Source organism: Leuciscus leuciscus, assembly GCF_965113295.1.
Source record: "Leuciscus leuciscus genome assembly, chromosome: 12".
NCBI classification, from domain to species: Eukaryota; Metazoa; Chordata; class Actinopteri; order Cypriniformes; family Leuciscidae; genus Leuciscus; species Leuciscus leuciscus.
Window position 1 is genome coordinate 4,069,172 of NC_138736.1, and position 19,308 is coordinate 4,088,479.

A 19,308-nucleotide genomic window follows, 5' to 3' on the forward strand; every position below is an offset into this window, starting at 1 on the left:
TAAGTGAGTGTAACCAGTGTAACACTGGACAGCGCAAGATTCTCATCTGTGGCTTTAATATTAGTAGCACTGGTATTACAAAATATTCAGTGGTATTCAAGCTATAGGGGTTCTATTCATCTGTCAGTCACTACTGGAGGTGTCGCAACACGCGGTGACATGTTCCCATAGACAGTATATAAACGCATGTTCCGCGACTCGGTGTCAGTCAGGTGACATGTCAGTGTCAGTGTGTCGCGATGTCAGTGAAACATGCCACTATCCACCACTGGCACATGCCAATAATGTCAGTGACACATGCCACTATCCACTGGCACATGCCAATGAAGACCGGATGTGCCAATACGCATAGTGACATGTGCCATTGGCTTATGTGCGTCAGATGCCATGTCACTTAATGTTAAATAAAACTGCTACTGGTAACCTGGTCAGGAGCAGGTTTTCTTCAGAAAACCCAGAGTTTCTATCGGTCTCCTCCCCTTTTTTAAAGAGGAAGTGGTGTTTAAACACCTCATTCATTATTTCAGTACATTTGTATTAATAAAATTAATATTTTATTAATAAATAAAATATTGCTATTTTTACTGCAGATTTTTTTCCAATTTTTTTAATAAGATGAAGTCTATATAACTCCTTAGCTGGCAACTGAAAATACAGTAGTAGATAGAGTTACATAATGTAGTTCTAAACAAATTCTACAGAATTAAACTGTGGCATTTACTGAGAATCACTGAACTGTGCTCATCTGTGCACCAGAAGTTGATGGACCGTCCTCCTGCTGTTCTTCCACACTCTGGGGGCGCGGGGAGATATAAGAATACCCGTTCATACTTAGATTTAAACTTTAATTTCTTTATCCCCATCGTCCTGTGAAGATGAGCATTTGGTTGAGTAACACTATTTGTCATAATTTCTGGTGTATTGAGTAGGCTACTTACAACTGCCTAGGGTTCTGATGGGACAGGAGGCTCCAAAAGACAGATATTACCATCAGAATCTGTTTGGACCAACAAAAAACCCAACCCAAAGTAAAATAAATGGAAATATAAAAAATAACACGTATGTAAACCTCTACATTTTATGAGGCCCTTGGATCTTGGGGAGTGACTGGCTTTGAATTCCCTCAGCCAAAAATGCTGCTGCACTGCTAGACACTGGATGCTTTAGTTAATATGTCAAATGTTTGTAAAGTCAGGTAGCCTACACCAGGCGCGTCGTTAGACGGGCATCCGGGGCTTCAGCCCCGGATGTTTTTTTTATAGCCCCGGATCTCAAAAAATGTAATTTATTGATAATTATTATTAGGCAAAGTGGCAAGCAGCACGAGTCCACGAGCCGTGAGAGCAGGGCGTGGACAGTAGCGCGAGTGTTAATGAGTCACCTGAGTTCAAGTTCAAGCACCGGTTTCAAGTTTCTCACGGATGAACTTCGGGGACGCGCGCGCCGCACCGGTTTAAAAAAAATAACGCAGTCAGCACCGCCGCACAGTCTTCAGTCACACCAGATGTTGTCAGGCTATATGTCAGTAAAACTCAGAAAAACGATCTTACTTACGTCGTGCCAGCCGTTTGCTCGCGGCTCAATCACGCGCAAATGCGGCGCGCCCTGTATCACGCAAAATAAACTAGCATGTAACGTCGTGTTCTGTCGTCAATTAAGTATTGAAATAACCAAAAGGGAGATTAAAGCTGCGTCAAAACTCTATGTCGGGGCTTTTGTATTCCTTTGTAGGCTACATAAATGTTACACATTTTGGCGTAGCCCTACTCAATTTTCATTATTAATATTCTAACATTTTATCAATATTGCAATGTCATCAAAACTGACTAAATATTTTGTGACCAAAAATGTGAAAAATAGGCCTACATCTAGCCTAAATGATCGTTCATGACATTCTTTTAACTATAAGCAACCCAATTTGTCTAGATCTGTATTATTTCATTTGTATAATGAGCTTAAATATTGCTGCGCAGTTGTGTGATTTAGTCTGCTTGATTAACATTATTACAATGTATTCCTATTTAACTCTGATATGTAGCCTATATATAAGGTCCTCGAATGTGTTCGAATATTTCACCAGCATCAGCCTTTTCAAAGTTTCTATCAATCCGCTTGTCTGTGTTTGCACAACTTGCATCATTAGGTCAGTAATGGTGACAAGTGACTGTCTTTATGAGTGAACAATTGAAATTTAATTGAACTGATTTAATAGTGCCAAAAACATTGATTAACTCAAGAAAGAAACAAGTTGCTGAAACCAATCTTTAATGCTAAAAAGTTTACATCTATGCAAAATAATCTTTGAAAGATTTCTCATTTAAGGCCATTCCTGTTTGGAATATGTGGTTGTGTATTGTCAACAATAAGCAGAAACATTCTGCATTTCCATTTTATAGTGTGGATCATTCATTTCAACATTTATCCTCATTTTCATGTTTAAGAATCTGTTATCTGCTTGACAAATAATTTATGCTACTGCCCACTGACATGCTTTTAAAGCTATTGTTATCAAAAAATGTTGGCCGTCAAACACCTTAAAATGCACATATGTAGGTCTGAGAAATCAACATTTTCTCGGGGGAGCATGCCCCCGAACCCCCCTAACTACCTCACATTTGAATGTGTGTGTCTGTGTGGTAGTATGGCCTGGTGTGGCTACAGTGCCAGGACTGAATTTTTTAACCAGTCTGCCCCCCCTGCATATAGGCCTAAAATATACATTATTCTCTGTATCGAATCATGTTATCTTGTTACCCACCCTAGCCCCTGACGTTTCGGGCTCAGCCCCTGATGTTTTTAAAACCTAGAAACGCCCCTGGCCTACACCCATGTACACTCAAGCCTTACTTGATTGAATTATGTTTTTATATTTAATTTTCAGCTGCCATGTTCTTTTAATACCTGCAGGATTGCCCCTACATGAACATTAAAATTAGGTTGAATAACATACTGTTCTTCCAGTTTCACCTCTGATGATATAACAGTTGGATAAGTTACTTGTATTACTAGTAACTACAAATGACATCTTCAACAGTGTAATTAGATTAATGCAATAATGACTATCTTTAGAAAGTATTGGTCTACTTATTACTAAATCCCATATCAACCTCAACCATTTGAACAATACAAGGAGACAAGAAACTGCACTTTTAATGCTTTCAAATAAACAATATACAATTGCATGAATTATTCTTGAATTGACCAAAGTGTGTATAGGGAGAATGTTACATTAAAAATATACCTTTTAAAAATGTATGTTAAATATACAGAATTGTTCTATAGTCTAATATAATTACATCAGATTTTACTCTAATTTTGTAAAATTACAGTAATAATGTTCGTACTGGTGAAAAATATGAAGACCTCTTTTTGTCTGGCGCTGTTGCCATGGTGACTCATAATATCTGTGCTCCATTGATAATGGCTTTTTATAGTTGTGGTGCACGCGCTTAACGCAGAGTTAACTCAGAGTTGATTATATGAAATTATATGCATACATGCCAACCCTCCCGATTTTTCCGGGAGACTCCCGAATTTCAAAGCCCCTCCCGAAAATCTCCCGGACCGACCTTTCTCCCGATTTCCACCTGGACAACAATATTGCTACACCATCCGTTAAAATGAAGTTAATTCGGCCAGCGCTCATACCTGTATTTACATCCTGTTTTCGGTTGAAGTCCAAAGTAGTCGATTGTCGAGTTCACGCGCGTGATCATAGGTAACTAAACACATGCGCGTGAACTCGACAATCGACTACTTTGGACTTCAACCGAAAACAGGATGTAAACACAGGTATGAGCGCTGCCCGAATTAACTTTATTCATATCTTTCACATCTACTGCAGTCAGATTCACCCGTGTTAACTCTAAAGGAATCACTCACATGACCTGTGCACTTGTAATGTAAACTTGCACTTGTAAAAGCAGGTTTAAAATATGCCCCATTGAAGTCAACAGGGTGCAAATTTTAAAAAGAGGATAACACGGTGTAGGCAACACCGTTTTTTGTCATTGTTCTCTGTATTGACAGCACTCCAAATTTACAACAAAATGAGCTCAATGTTAAAATTGACCGGAGTTCTCCTTTAAGGAAATGAATTTGTCAAATAAATCCTCCCAAATAATTGGAGTAATAATTAGCAACATTTTAATAATAATATCTAATATTTCATAGGAATATTGATGTATAACTTATTTCCATATTCACTTATTGTCTCCCAAAATGCCTGATAAACATGATATAAGTCCTGATGTCTCTACAGTGGACACGTATGAAATCAACGTCCTGTTCTGTAACAAAGTCATTTTTTGATTTGAAACCCCATAACGTTTTCCTAATATGTTGGTTTATGCAATTCAATTTGAAAAGTAGTCAGATTTAATTTATAATTACAATATATGATCATATTTCCATAAGAGTGCTACATTTGATCACTAAATTAATGTCAGACATTTTTAAAGACCAAGGAGAAGTTGTTTTCATGGTGAAACCTCCAAACATTTGGTATCTCTGAAAAGTCCTGAATCTGCTCTTTACAGGACACCCAGGTCGTGACATGTGACATGTATGATGTCAGAGAAATTCACAAAAATATAATGTCCACTACAGTCTGTGGACAAAAGTCTATTCCTGGGTCCCAGGAGGATATTGACCATTTTATGCCATTTTGTTGTATTCAGATTTTGCATTCAATAAAAAATGTTTAAAAAAAAATAATAAAAAAATAATAATAATCTGTTCCAATAAATTAAAGCAATTAAATTCATTGGAAAATTTCCATTATTTACTCACTGTTCTAAACCTCTAATCTAGACTTCAAAAATGTAATGTTTTTGGCAGAAATACAGCATCTTGTTTTACTTTCATTGTATATAAAAATAAATAAAAAGATAGTGAACTAGACACAAACATATTTTGTGTTTCGCTGACGAAAGAAAGTCATACAGGTTTGGGAAAACGTGAGGATGAGTGAGAAATGCAAAAGGGCAGAGTGGAGTTACTGGATCATAACAAACAATTCAGCATAAAATGATATTAAATATACATTCAAACACGAATAAATAAGAAGATAGTGAGAGCAACACATGGATTTTATTAAAAATGTCCATAGAACACTTCATAAAATCTATTAAAATGACTTGATCTTTCATTCAAGGCAAGGTCCAGGGCTGTCAGGTCCAATATTTAAAATAATAAATATGATGGTGAGGAAGTGTACAGTCCTTGAACTTTTTACATCTTATCTCATTCTCACTCTACCATAAAATCATATTCTTAGTCCCATGACGATGCAGTGATTATAGCTTAGCAATTAAATAAAACATGTAACAGTGAATCTGGGGTTGTGGTGTCTCATGGTAATCTGTAGTGTACCACATGTTTTCGGTGTTTGTAAAAAGCGTACGACATGCTAATAACAATTGAGTGTGGATGGTTGCTGATGCTGGTATTATTTTTTTTTGTGATTGCGTCCATTGAGCTGTACTGGTAATATTAAAAAGCATTAAAACATAAGAAGTGAGAGGGCATTGCACATTTCCTATGAAGCATTACAGAATAAAAGGTTTCTTTCTCCAGTTGTTCTCTCATATCACACACACATAAAACATGTTTCCCTTTTACCGCCGAGAAAATCTGTTCTTGAACGCCTTGATAGTCTTAGCCATCATAGGAGCAATTTCTGGAACAGAAAAGTGGTAAAAATGTTCAAACATCACCAGTTCAATGGGCAAATATTGGACATGATTTTATCAACACCAATGGTTAATATGCAGTAGTGGTTAAAAGTGATGTCTGGTATTTGATATTTGGTTTTAATGACCCTACAAGTTTGATTAAACCATCAAAATTAGGAAAATATTTATAATTAAAAAAATAATTATTTTAAAAAATTAAAAATTTATAATTTAAATATTTTAAATATAAGAGAAGAACAAATCACTTAATGTCGGTAAGGCATTTATCTGAAAAAATTATTTGGCAAAAAAAAAGGCAAACTACAGCAACATGTTTAATTTTACCATGCAAAAAAATGCATAGAAAAACAAAAAGCTGACAGAAAAATTCATACATTGACTAAAATAATCAACTAATACTATTTTGTTGGTTGTCTCTTGTTTTTGCATGCGTTCATCATTTCTTTGTATGAAAAGAATATGTCCAAAAATTATGTCCGTACAACTTAGCAATCGACTATGTAATGCGTTTACGAAATCTTTAACATTAGAATTTAATTTTCCTAGGCCGAACATCACTTTTTGGCCACTACTGTATAATACATCCATTTCTATGAAAGAAATCATTGTATAACAAGGAGCTAAAGTATATGTAGCTGTAGATAAATGTGTAACAGCAGCAGCTGAGCGATCATGCTTATGTTCGACTCACTTTTGACTTGTGGTTTGTCTCTGGCACTGTGTCCACCAGCAGTGCTGGGACCAGAGGAGCGCGAGGAGGACTCAGGGGGGCTACTAACAGAAGACTGACCAACCTCAGCGGGTTTGCTATGGGAGCTGTAGTTTGTTGCTGGTCTGATCCTGCAAAAGAAGAATCAAGAATTAGCATCTTAAAGTCAGCATGAAACGGAAGTTGCGGTCGTCCTTTCTTCCCATATTGTGACGTGTATCCGAGTGAAACGGCTTCTCGAACAAGAACAAGTATAGGGCGGGACTTGTTTTTTATTTAAAATAACAGCCCGCATGGATAAATCATTTATCTGGTCCGCCAAGCATTCACACTGGTATTTAAATACCGACCTTAAATACATATGGATATGTTCACAACCTGATTGGTCGGCTTTTATTATGTATATATTTCGCAATGGTACTTAAGCCGGGTTCACACTACCCTGGTAATCCAGAGTTCTCGCGAGAGCACAAGTTGATTTTGCTTAGCGAGTTTACTCTGGCGTCGAGTAATGAAGCTCATTAAATATGCCCTTGTATCCGAGCTGCACCAATCACATCGGGTTATCTGATATAGGCGGGTCAGAGGCGAGATGACGACAGCGCTGTGACGTCGAAGTCATTAGTAAACATTGCAAGATGGCTATGGATGAACACCAGTTGTTTGAAACGGCTTTGGCCGCTACAATGAACGAGTTAGACTTGGCTTTTTATCTAAAAGAGGAACAGAAGACGGAGCTCGAATCATTCCTTTGCAAGAAGGACGTTTTTGCTGTTTTGCCGACCGGATACGGCAAGAGTCTAATCTACCAGTTAGCTCCGCTTGTAGCTAAGCGTATGGGGCTTGTTGTGATTGGTTGTAGTGTTATCCAATTGCGTGCAGTGAGATTTTCAAATGCATGCTTGGTGCCGCCCCTCAAGCTGGACAATTTACATTAGTCGACGCCAGAACATTAATCTGTTAGATTTAGGTCTGGATTTCCAGGCTAGGTTCACACTGTACTTTGGCCATGATTTGGACAAATTGTGCAAATCCTAAAAGATTCCTCTGACCCTAGGCTAAAATTTGAAGTCTTTGATCGTTAATTTGACATGTTTACCAACAGCCGATTAATGACCATTGTGATAAAGTTTTATTCTGGCAGTGTCAGATTTGACTCACAGTCCTGCAGTGTACTGACTTCTCCCACGACGACCGTCAAATTGTCTTTTTTCAAGACAAGCAATGACCAAAATTAACGTTAAGAGATTTCTTTGTAGCCACTAGCCACCATTTCAATCCTGCGTGTAACGCAGCTCACAGTCACCAAACGTGTCACTGATTGATGATGTAAAACTCCAGACGAGTTTTCTTTCGAGTCAAAACACACACGAACAAAGATCAACATCGCAAGTATGACGAGAAAAAACTGATATGCTTGAGTATTCAGTCCTTTTTAGGGTAACATCTTGTGACATGTCCTGTTTTTGGTTTATTTGCATGTCTTTGGTTGATGTTGTGTTCATATTACATTCAAACTGCACCAGAGTTTGTTCGGAAGTGAACAGAGACCCATCTTTTCAGCGTCTCGGTCCACTTGTTTGGTGCACCATGGTTCAGATGGCAGCGTTCACATGAACTAACACTAAGACCAGAGTAGGGCTGTGCAATTAATTGAATTTCGATTTCGATTTCTGCTCCCAACGATCACCAAAATAGTACAATCAAGTAAAAACGATTACTTTGCCATGTCCTGTTTTGAAAGAACGCTCTAATTTTGTCTTGTGTTCTGAATGACACGCGCACATCCGCCCCTCCCGATGCCGTAAACTCTCTCAGCTTGAATGTTTAAACTGATAAGACTTAAAAAGAAGTGAAAATGATCAACTTTAGTTACGATGCAATGCTGGCCCGATTGTGCAAGTGACAATTCCGTCATGTCCCGACTCCTAAACGCGAGAGTGTAGTTTCGACGCTTGCCTTGTCCAACCCATTTTGAGAGACGGAGAGAGAGAGAAGACGCGGCGCCGCTGAACACTCACGCGGTTTGTGAAATTGCGTCTTGGAGAAAGTTTTAAAATTATTGATTTGATTTTATAATCTGTGTGGATTAATTTAGGCTACTCATACAATCTACATGCTAAAGTGAATCAATGTTTGTGGGGGAATTTCCCACATTATAAGTGGTATACCTGCGGGAATTATTAAAATACTCATTGAAGTATTACCTGTTATATTATTTATTTTAATAGTCAAAAAGTACAATCAATGTTAAAATTTCGATTTTTTAAGAATTGTTGAAAGGTGTCTTTGGTAACACTTTACAATAAGGTTAATTAATTAGTATTAGTTAACTACCTTAGTTAACATTAACTAATAATGAACAATACTTCTACAGCATTTATTAATCTTAGTTAATATTATTAATTTCACCATTTACTTCTACGTTATTAAAATGAAAGGTTGTATTTGTTAACATTAGTTAATGCACTGTGAACTAGCATGAACAAACAATGAACAGCTGGATTTTTATTAACTAACATTAAAGTTAATACATTAACTAATGTTAACCTTATTGTAAAGTGTTACCGTGTCTTTTTAATAAATGCAACACGTTCCCAAAGTCATGTGAAATAATCGTGTTACACAATCGTGATTTCAATACTGACCAAAATAATCGTGATTATGATTTTTTCCATAATCGAGCAGCCCTACACCAGAGTTCATTTTAATCAATTGAAGAAAAGCAGATTGTCAGCAGGAACATCATGATAAAGATGAATGTGCGTGACTAATGCAGCATTCACTCACCTGGCAGATGGAGGAGCAGAGCTTGTGCTGGTGGAACCGTTTTTAGTGCCAAACTTCTCCTGAAGACGGAGGATATTCCGTGGAGGCTTGGCGGCTGAGTTAACATACGCCATTTTAACTTGCCGTCCTGTTAAAAGTCAATAATATATTACAAAAACATTGATTGTGAGCACTGGTCACTGAATCCACAGCCACATCTTTATTTCACATCTTTTTTTGCAAAAGAAGTCATTTGCTTAAACATATTGAGTTGAATTAAATGCATGATATGCTGATTAATTAATTTAATTATCTTCATTCTCACCAAATACTGAAATGGATGATATTCAAAGACATAGACATCTGACATGTCAGATAAGTAAAGCTTTGAATAGACATTATAAAAAGTGACTTAAAGGTGCAGTAAGCGATTTCTGAGAAACACTGTTGAAAGTGGATCGGAACAAGCATCACAACTAACTTGTAGCCAATCAGCAGTAGGGGGCGTGTCCTCTCATGATGGGGGAGGAGAGAGAGTTAGCAAGAGGGAGATTTGAAGAAAGACTGTAGAAAGAGAGATGGCTGAGAGACATTACAAAAGAGAAAGGAATACCACGTCCTCGCTTCTTGGCTTTATTTTTCACAAGCATTATTTTGCGTCACTTCTTCTAGGATAAAGAGACATCCACTGCATTGTGTGTTTGTGCATTCTGAGGGCGGTGCAATGAAAGGAGGGTGCGTTTGTTTGGATTGATTTTAAAATATCAACAGTGTTCAACATTGAGTCTCAGAATTTGCATACTGCACCTTTAAGTCAAATATATGTGTTTACTTTACAATAATATATTTCCCCCAACAAGTCTTGTATTAATTTTTTTATGAGTTAAATTGCCAGCTTTACTGAAAAGTAAACGTTTATGCATTAACTTTGATCTAAATGCACTGACTACTGCCGGCGAGCACCTTTAGGTTTGTTTGCATGGGCAGAACTGATGTTCATCGTGAGCTTGCGCAGACGTTCTTCCCGTTCTTCATGGAGCCGGAGATACAGCTCCCTCCAGGATTCATACTCTTGAGGAGTTTCACGTTTAAAATCCCGCTGGCAGTGTCTCAACCACAGATCATCTGACTCTTCTGTGAAATACTGAGAAGAGACACTTGCAATCAAAGATATGTCCAAAATGAGCTAAACATCTTCATGATAAGTTTTAATGGGAAAACCTTGCATGCAGCGTTAATCTTCAGATTAATAACTAATGTTCAAGTAAGCTTTTTTAATGTTTTGTAAGAAGTCTCTCTTGCTCACTAAGACTGCATTTATTTAATCAAAAAACGTAATATTGTGAAATACTATTACAAATTAAAAATAACTTTTTTTATTGCAGTATATTTTAAACTGTAATTTAATCCTGTGTTGCAAAGCAGACTTTTCAGCATCATTACTCCAGTCACATGATCTTTCAGAAATCATTCTAATATGCTGCTTTGTTTCAGAAAACACGTTATGCTGCTTAAAATCCCCTATTATGCTATTTTGAAGGCTCACAATTTTGTTTTAGAGGTCTCCAACAGTAGGTTTACATGCATTCAAGGTAAAAAAAAATAATTTGTTGTACATTTTCTCATGACATACAGTACATTGCAACATCACCTCTTTCCTCAGTGTCTGAAACAGTTCGATAAAGCATTCAGTCTCTCTAAAGCTCGCCTTTTCAAGAGCCTGCTCAGCTAAATCTTTAGTAAAATTATAAATGTCTTTACTGTCGCTTATGTTTAATTTAATGTATTAATATAATGCATGTAGAATATCACAACAGATGTGCGATTAAAACTGTTGACAACTTGACACACATACCTGATTACACTGCTCAATCCGGTAAAGCTGCTCAGGCGTGCATCTCTCCAGAACCGGCTCCAGAATCTCAAATGGCACTCCGCCCACTTCATCAATTGCTAAAAAAAACCAAGAAATATCAGTAAAAAGCTGATGCATTTTTAGGTGATTTATGCGCAAAACACTTCGGCCAGCCTGAAACATCACGACATCCTTTACAGCGATTTGAACATGGCAATTTAAAGTGCGGTCACTGTCACCAGATTTCTTTCACACACAGCCATCTGTGACTCTTGAGATGTGATCTGTTATGTAATATCCCATAAGGGCTAAATACTATACTGAAGCGTTTAATTAAAATCTTATTAAAACAAATAATCAGAGAAGGAGAAAACTCACAATCTATATTGTTCTGCAGGACTCTAATGCACTGATCATACAGAGACATCATTTTCGGCAAATACGCGGACTTGGACCCAGAGTACACAACCATTTTGGAGTTCAGCCTTCGACCTGCGCAGCCGAGGTCCTCTTCGTCATTTGACACAGCGACTGAAGGAGAAAAACATGTTGCTTTGAGTCAATGCAGACAGAATCATTGAGATGTATACACTTCTTTTGATTTCAATTCTGTTTCTTTCAGGTATGTTAGGCAGTTTGATTTAAAGGGGCATATTTTGTCTTTGGGCTCTACTAGAATAGGTTTTAATGCCTGAATGTAAAAAAAAAAAATTATTATTTTGTCACACATTTGACATTGTTGCAGCTCTTCTCTTCCCAGTCTGTCAGTAACGCTCTGTTTAGTTCCTGTCTCTATGAAGCCCCTCCTTCTGAAAGCACACTGTGCTCTGATTGGTCGGATGGATCAGTGTGTTGTGATTGGTCAAGCGCTTCAAGCGTGTTTGTGACATGGCACACCCCTTACAATAACCGCCAGTTTCAACACACTACTAACTAACTCAACCAGGCCCCGCCCATTTATTTTGTGGGAATTATTTAAATGAAGAATGTTGAGACGTGTTCGTTCCCGTAAGAAAACTCAAGACTACAATGGAGGCGTTTCAGGGAGTTAAGAAACAGTGACACTGATATAGAGAATAACTCCCACTGGAGGGACTTTGTAACTTTGCAGAGCTTTTTCATGTTTAAACAGCAACATTACACACTAAAGAAAGGTGAACATAATAGGTCCTCTTTAAAGTGTTCTAAAACTAAAAAACACGTACTTTTGCGTCTCTGGGGGGACAGTGGCGTAAGATCAATGGAGGGCAGTGGTCTGTAGTTGGGCTGGATGGCAGGCAAAGAGATATCGGGCAGCATGGGAACCACATCCACTACCTGGAGAAATAATGATTAGAAATCCTTTGACAAATCCCATCACCCCACCAGAATAACAAGTTCAGCCTCACCTTCCTGCGTTTCTCTGGAACAGCAGGCGTGGTCACGGAGGAGGAGGAGGAGGATGGCTTTGAGTGTTTACTGCTGGTCCCGTTAGCCTTGCCAGACTTCGAGGAAGCCGAAGGAACCGAGGCAGGAGGCTGAGGGGGTCGCGACGGCTGCTTTTTCTTCTTTTTGCTTGGGGTCGGGGCGTCGTACGTGAGGAAGGATTCAAAAGACATGGTTGGAGCTTCAAATGGCTCCTCTTCCTCGTCCATTTTCTCTGGAACTTCCCCCCTCTCCCTTGATTTTCCTTAAAGACAAAAAAGCAGATCCAACTTTAATCGTATACTTAGAATAAACAAACAACTCATATTCAGAAAGAACGTATTAAATTGATCAAAAGTGACAGTAAAGACATTTATAATGTTACAAATGAGTCATATAAATGCTGTTCTTTGGGACTTTCTATTCAGCAAAGAATCCTTGAAAACAATCATGGTTTCCACAAAAATATTGATAACATTGACAATAATCAGAAATGTTTCTTGAGCATATTAGAATGATTTCTGAAGGATCATGTGACTGAAGACTGGAGTAACGATGCTGAAAATAGGTGATTTTAAAATGCATTAAATTGTGATAATATTTCACAATATTCCTGTATTTGTCATGAAATAAATACAGACTTGGTGAGCATAAGAGAAGTCTTACCATCACTTCCTCCTTTCTTTTCCTTCTTGCTCTCGTGTGAGCTTGAATGTCGATCATGTTTAGATTTGTGACTCGTCCCACCCTGTTGCTCTCGTTCGGCTCTGTGCGTCCTCTCCTTGCTGCTGCCGCCACCCGTGGGTCGGTGCTTCCGTCTCTCCTGTTCCCGAATGTCTTGGGAACTGTGCTCTCTGACTGGCTTGTTGTGTCTAATGTCATTTCGTGGGGGACTAGGCTCAGGCTCCGGCTCTGGCTCTGGCTCTGGCTCCTCTTCTGGAGGGCTTTCATACTCATCTGACTGATACCCCCTCGCACTGCCGTGTCTGTACTGTGAGCTGTAGTGCTGTGGAGGCGACGGCGAGTAGCCATGTTGGTATTCCATCTCGTCGTGTTGCTCCTCCTCCATAAGTGGAGGTTCCTCGGGAGACCGTTCCCGGACTCGTTTGTGCCCTCCAGACTCATTAATGCGTGAGTGGGAACGCCCCTCCTTTACAGTTGGTCTATTGATAAACATGAACCATATATAAACGTATTCATCTCTTATCTCACAACATTGCCACGGTTCCAAAATGAACACCCAACAAACATCAAATTAGAGTAAAACTCCTCAGCAGTGGTAACTTATATTCACTACGGTTCAAAAGTTACGGTTCATTAAGATTTTCTTATAAGAAATTAATACTATTACCATTAAATTGATCAAAATCGACAGTAAAGACTTTTTTTAAAAATTATTTCTATTTATTAAAGAATCCTGAAAAAAATTATCATGGTTCCCACAAAATAATTAAGCTAATAACTCGAATAAATTACATTTTAAAATATATTCAGATGGAAAGTATTTTTCTCAATATTTTCCGGTTTTACTGGATTTTTGATCAAATCTATGCAGACTTCAAGAAAATAAAAAATAAACTCACCTTCCCTAAACTTATATATAAAAATATTTATGGCCCATACATTTTTCTCAAATCACTCGCCATTAGGCAGTTGTGGCAAAAAGTTAATTCTGGACCATGATCATATTCTAAAGAACAGTTGTTTCAGTTTCAGTTTTCTTTACTAAGAAGTTCTGCATTTTCAAGACCTAAAAATGTTAATATTGCAATGAAATTAGCAGATAATAGATCACTTTAAGAAGCTTACCTGTCTGCAGACTTCTCTGGCACCAGCTTTTTCCACTTGGCCACAAGGTTCTTCGCAATCTCCCCAGCAAATTCATGTTTGCGTAGAGAATTCACAGCCTTCCCAATGCCAGTTTCCTGCAAGAATCGGAGAAAACATAAACGTATTAAAAGCTAGAGATCTGTGAGATCAAACCAAAAGTAATAGATGTAAAGATAAGCAATATTTTGATCTTACCACCAGGATGTCTACTGTCATGGGCAGCTCCCCCAACCTTTTGAGGGTTTTCAGAAGCTAGACAGAACAAGGAGGAGGGAAAATATAAGAACGCATCTCACAGACAAGAGATTAACCATTGTCATGATTATATACATATATATATATATATATATACACTACCGTTCAAAAGTTTGGGGTCAGTAAGATTTTTTTATGTTTTTAAAATAAGTATCTTCTGCTCACCAAGGCTGCATTTATTTGATAAAAAAATAAAAAAAATAAGAAATTGTGAAATATTATGACAATTTAAAATGACTGTTTTCTATTTTTATATATTTTAAACTGTAATTTATTCCTGTGATAAAAGCTGAATTTTCAGCATCATTACGATTTGATGCTCAAGAAACATTCATTATTATTATCAATGTTGAAAACAGTTGTGTACAAATTTTTTGCAAAATTCTTTGATGAACAGCATTTATTTAAAAAAGAATATTTTCTAACAATTATAAATGTCTTTACTGTAACTTTTGATCAGTTTAACTCATCCTTGATGAATAAAAGTATTGATTTATTTTATTTATTTCCCCCAAAAATAAAAATAAAATTCTTACTGACCCCAAACTTTTGAACGGTAGCGTTTAATGTTAAAAAAACTTTAGATTTCAGATAAATGCTGTTCTTTTGAACTTTCTATTCATCATAGCATCATGAAATAAAAATGTAAATAACTGTTTTCAACATTGATAATAATCATAAATGTTTCTTGAGCATCAAATCATCATATTAGAATGATTTCTGAAGGATCATGTGACACTGAAGACTGGAGTAATGATGCTGAAAATTCAGCTTTGATCACAGGAATAAATTAAATTACGTTTAAAATATATTAAAATAGAAAACAGTCATTTTAAATTGTCATAATATTTCACAATATTACTGTTTTTTTTTTTTTTTATCAAATAAATGCAGCCTTTGTGAGCAGAAGAGACTTCTTTTAAAAACATTAAAAAAATCTTACTGACCCCAAACTTTTGACACACATGATACACACACAGTTGCATTGACCGTAATAAGCATTTATGGCTGATACATTTTCTCGTAACACTCATCATTGCCAGTTGTGGAAAAATTATCATTTTGGATCATGACAACAACAATATTGTAAGGAGCATATTGTCAAAATGATCAAATCAAGCATTTATCTGCACTGTTTGTGGACAACTACACTATTCTTATTACCAACAACAACAACAAAAATCACTTACAATGTATTTAACATATATAATAATAAAATACTAATCGCATCATTGTATAAAACTAAACCTAACCACAGAAAAGAGATGCGAGCATAGTTATATATATATATATATATATATATATATATATATATATATATATATATATATATATATATACCCAAATTAATGCTGTCAAATCAATTAGTCGCATCAAACATAAAAGTTTTTGTTTACATAATGTGTGTATACATATTATTATTACATTTATATATTATGTTACATGTGATTAATTGATTTGACAGCACTAACCCAAACACATAAAAAACATAGATTAACTATATAGATGTATAACTCTTTCATGCACCATGATATGTACATATTTCAAGGAATTGTTCATGCAAAAAAATAATAATAATAACATGATAAGAACATAGTGCAGTGTCCAAATAACACGGTAGTACTGTGGCATTTTTGTTGTACACAGAGACATCTGTGTAAATACCAGTAGTGTTAAAGTTATTAGTTTGTTGTATAGTGTCAAAGACACATTTTTATGCAAGAATTACTAAACCAGAAATGTAAGTGTATTCGTGGCCTCCAGAGGAACAGGGGGGTCGCATCGATCTGAAGCTCGGCTCTACACAATAATGCCACCTACGTAGGCAGTTCACTAGATTTGAGACACAGCCTTAATGCAACTGCATTGAGTAATGCGGAGGAACCGTGTTTTATATAGAGAGTAACATGCACTCTGCTGCACTATCACGGCCTGTCTTCATCTGTCACTGTTCTCATATTAAATCGCTGTGGTTGTCATTTCTGCTAAACTGAGCACTAGCTCCTGAGAAAGTGTGTGATTCTGCTTCTGCTGAAGCATATTTAAGAAGAAGAAAAAATATCAATTTGGATGGAGTTCTCTAATCGAGCACTCATTTCACGGTCTGCTGTTGTTGTAATTGTTATACGTGGGATTTCTGGATAGCAATTTTGCACGATCCTCCGAATGGCCACGAGCAGAAGCGCGTATAACACAGTCATACACGGTGCGAAAGCGTCGACGTAAAGTGTTGGCTTCGTCTCGGAGAAAGGGTGTATTACCTTGCGAGGCTCTTGATTCTCATCGAGCCTCAGCCGCAACTTCTCGACTGCTTCCATTAGCTCCTCCGCCATGTTTACAGCTGGTACATGTTGCCCGGAAGTGGGGGCCTGCTGTTGTTTCAGACGAACTTCCGTCACTCCGAATACAGACACCGGAAACACGTCATACTGCTGTCATAAAGCCATCTTGATCTCTCGATGAGGTCATGATGTATTTATCGTTAAGCTTTTATAATTCAAGGTTGTGGGCATTTCAGATACATCCTACTGAGAGAGGTTAAATAGAGTGGTCAGCTTTTACTGGCAAATTATATGCTTATAATTTGCAATCGCTTTATATGATGAACAGACTGAATTTAGGCTTTTATTCACAAACATTCATCAACTCACACATCAGTTGTGGTAAACAGAAGCTAAAGCATGTTCGCTTGACGTGCGAGAACCAACACGCAGCACGTTTGAGCTTCAGCATGAACCAAAGAGGTTCAGTCTCTTGTTACGCAGCGCATTTGAGCTTCTGCAAGAACCAATGAGCTTCATTCTCGTGTTACGCGGCACGTTTGAGCTTCTGCAAGAACCAATGAGCTTCATTCTCGTGTTACGCAGCACGTTTGAGCTTCAGCAAGAACCAATGAGGTTCGTTCTCGTGTTACGCGGCACGTTTGAGCTTCAGCAAGAACCAATGAGGTTCGTTCTCGTGTTACGCAGCACGTTTGAGCTTCAGCAAGAACCAATGAGGTTCGTTCTCGTGTTACACAGCACGTTTGAGCTTCTGCAAGAACCAATGAGCTTCATTCTCGTGTTACGCGGCACGTTTGAGCTTCAGCAAGAACCAATGAGGTTCGTTCTCGTGTTACACAGCACGTTTGAGCTTCTGCAAGAACCAATGAGCTTCATTCTCGTGTTACGCGGCACGTTTGAGCTTCAGCAAGAACCAATGAGGTTCGTTCTCGTGTTACGCGGCACGTTTGAGCTTCAGCAAGAACCAATGAGGTTTGTTCTCATGTTACACAGCACGTTTGAGCTTCTGCAAGAACCAATGAGCTTCATTCTCGTGTTACGCGGCACGTTTGAGCTTCTGCAAGAACCAATGAGCTTCATTCTTGTGTTACGCAGCACGTTTTAGCTTCAGCAAGAACCAATGAGGTTCGGTCTCGTGTTACACAGCACGTTTGAGCTTCTGCAAGAACCAATGAGGTTCATTCTCGTGTTACACAGCACGTTTGAGCTTCTGCAAGAACCAATGAGGTTCATTCTCGTGTTACGCGGCACGTTTGAGCTTCAGCAAGAACCAATGAGGTTCGTTCTCGTGTTACACAGCACGTTTGAGCTTCTGCAAGAACCAATGAGCTTCATTCTCGTGTTACGCGGCACGTTTGAGCTTCAGCAAGAACCAATGAGGTTCGTTCTCGTGTTACGCGGCACGTTTGAGCTTCAGCAAGAACCAATGAGGTTTGTTCTCATGTTACACAGCACGTTTGAGCTTCTGCAAGAACCAATGAGCTTCATTCTCGTGTTACGCGGCACGTTTGAGCTTCTGCAAGAACCAATGAGCTTCATTCTTGTGTTACGCAGCACGTTTTAGCTTCAGCAAGAACCAATGAGGTTCGGTCTCGTGTTACACAGCACGTTTGAGCTTCTGCAAGAACCAATGAGCTTCATTCTCGTGTTACGCGGCACGTTTGAGCTTCAGCAAGAACCAATGAGCTTCATTCTCGTGTTACGCGGCACGTTTGAGCTTCAGCAAGAACCAATGAGGTTCGTTCTCGTGTTACGCAGCACGTTTGAGCTTCTGCAAGAACCAATGAGCTTCATTCTCGTGTTACGCAGCACGTTTGAGCTTCTGCAAGAACCAATGAGCTTCATTCTCGTGTTACGCGGCACGTTTGAGCTTCAGCAAAAACCAATGAGGTTCGTTCTCGTGTTACGCAGCACGTTTGAGCTTCTGCAAGAACCAATGAGCTTCATTCTCGTGTTACGCAGCACGTTTGAGCTTCTACAAGAACCAATGAGCTTCATTCTCGTGTTACACGGCACGTTTGAGCTTCAGCAAGAACCAATGAGGTTCGTTCTCGTGTTACACAGCACGTTTGAGCTTCTGCAAGAACCAATGAGCTTCATTCTCGTGTTATGCAGCACGTTTGAGCTTCTGCAAGAAACAATGAGCTTCATTCTCGTGTTACGCGGCACGTTTGAGCTTCTGCAAGAACCAATGAGCTTCATTCTCGTGTTACGCAGCACGTTTGAGCTTCTGCAAGAACCAATGAGCTTCATTCTCGTGTTACGCAGCACGTTTGAGCTTCTGCAAGAACCAGTGAGCTTCATTCTCGTGTTACGCAGCACGTTTGAGCTTCTGCAAGAACCAATGAGCTTCATTCTCGTGTTATGCAGCACGTTTGAGCTTCTGCAAGAACCAATGATGTTTGTTCTCGTGTGTCAAGCAGGTTCGGTTGAGCTTCTGTTTATGTTCACTGATCAATGTTTATATGTCAATAAAAGCCAAAATTCAATCTGTTCTTTATATAAAGC

The 19,308-nt window shown here is 38.2% G+C and overlaps 1 protein-coding gene across 1 annotated transcript; it reads right to left on the reverse strand.

The window, feature by feature from the left end:
• Positions 1-5,072: 5,072 nt before the first annotated feature.
• On the reverse strand, positions 5,073-16,934 carry eloa (elongin A). Its single transcript, XM_082185883.1, has 12 exons — positions 16,780-16,934; positions 14,459-14,515; positions 14,243-14,358; positions 13,100-13,596; positions 12,418-12,698; positions 12,235-12,346; positions 11,408-11,560; positions 11,030-11,127; positions 10,138-10,318; positions 9,196-9,322; positions 6,388-6,536; positions 5,073-5,680 (listed from the first exon to the last, which is right to left on the reverse strand). The coding sequence occupies exons 1-12, from the start codon at positions 16,849-16,851 to the stop codon at positions 5,619-5,621; spliced, it is 1,905 nt and encodes a 634-aa protein (XP_082042009.1). The 5' UTR covers positions 16,852-16,934; the 3' UTR covers positions 5,073-5,618.
• Positions 16,935-19,308: the final 2,374 nt, after the last annotated feature.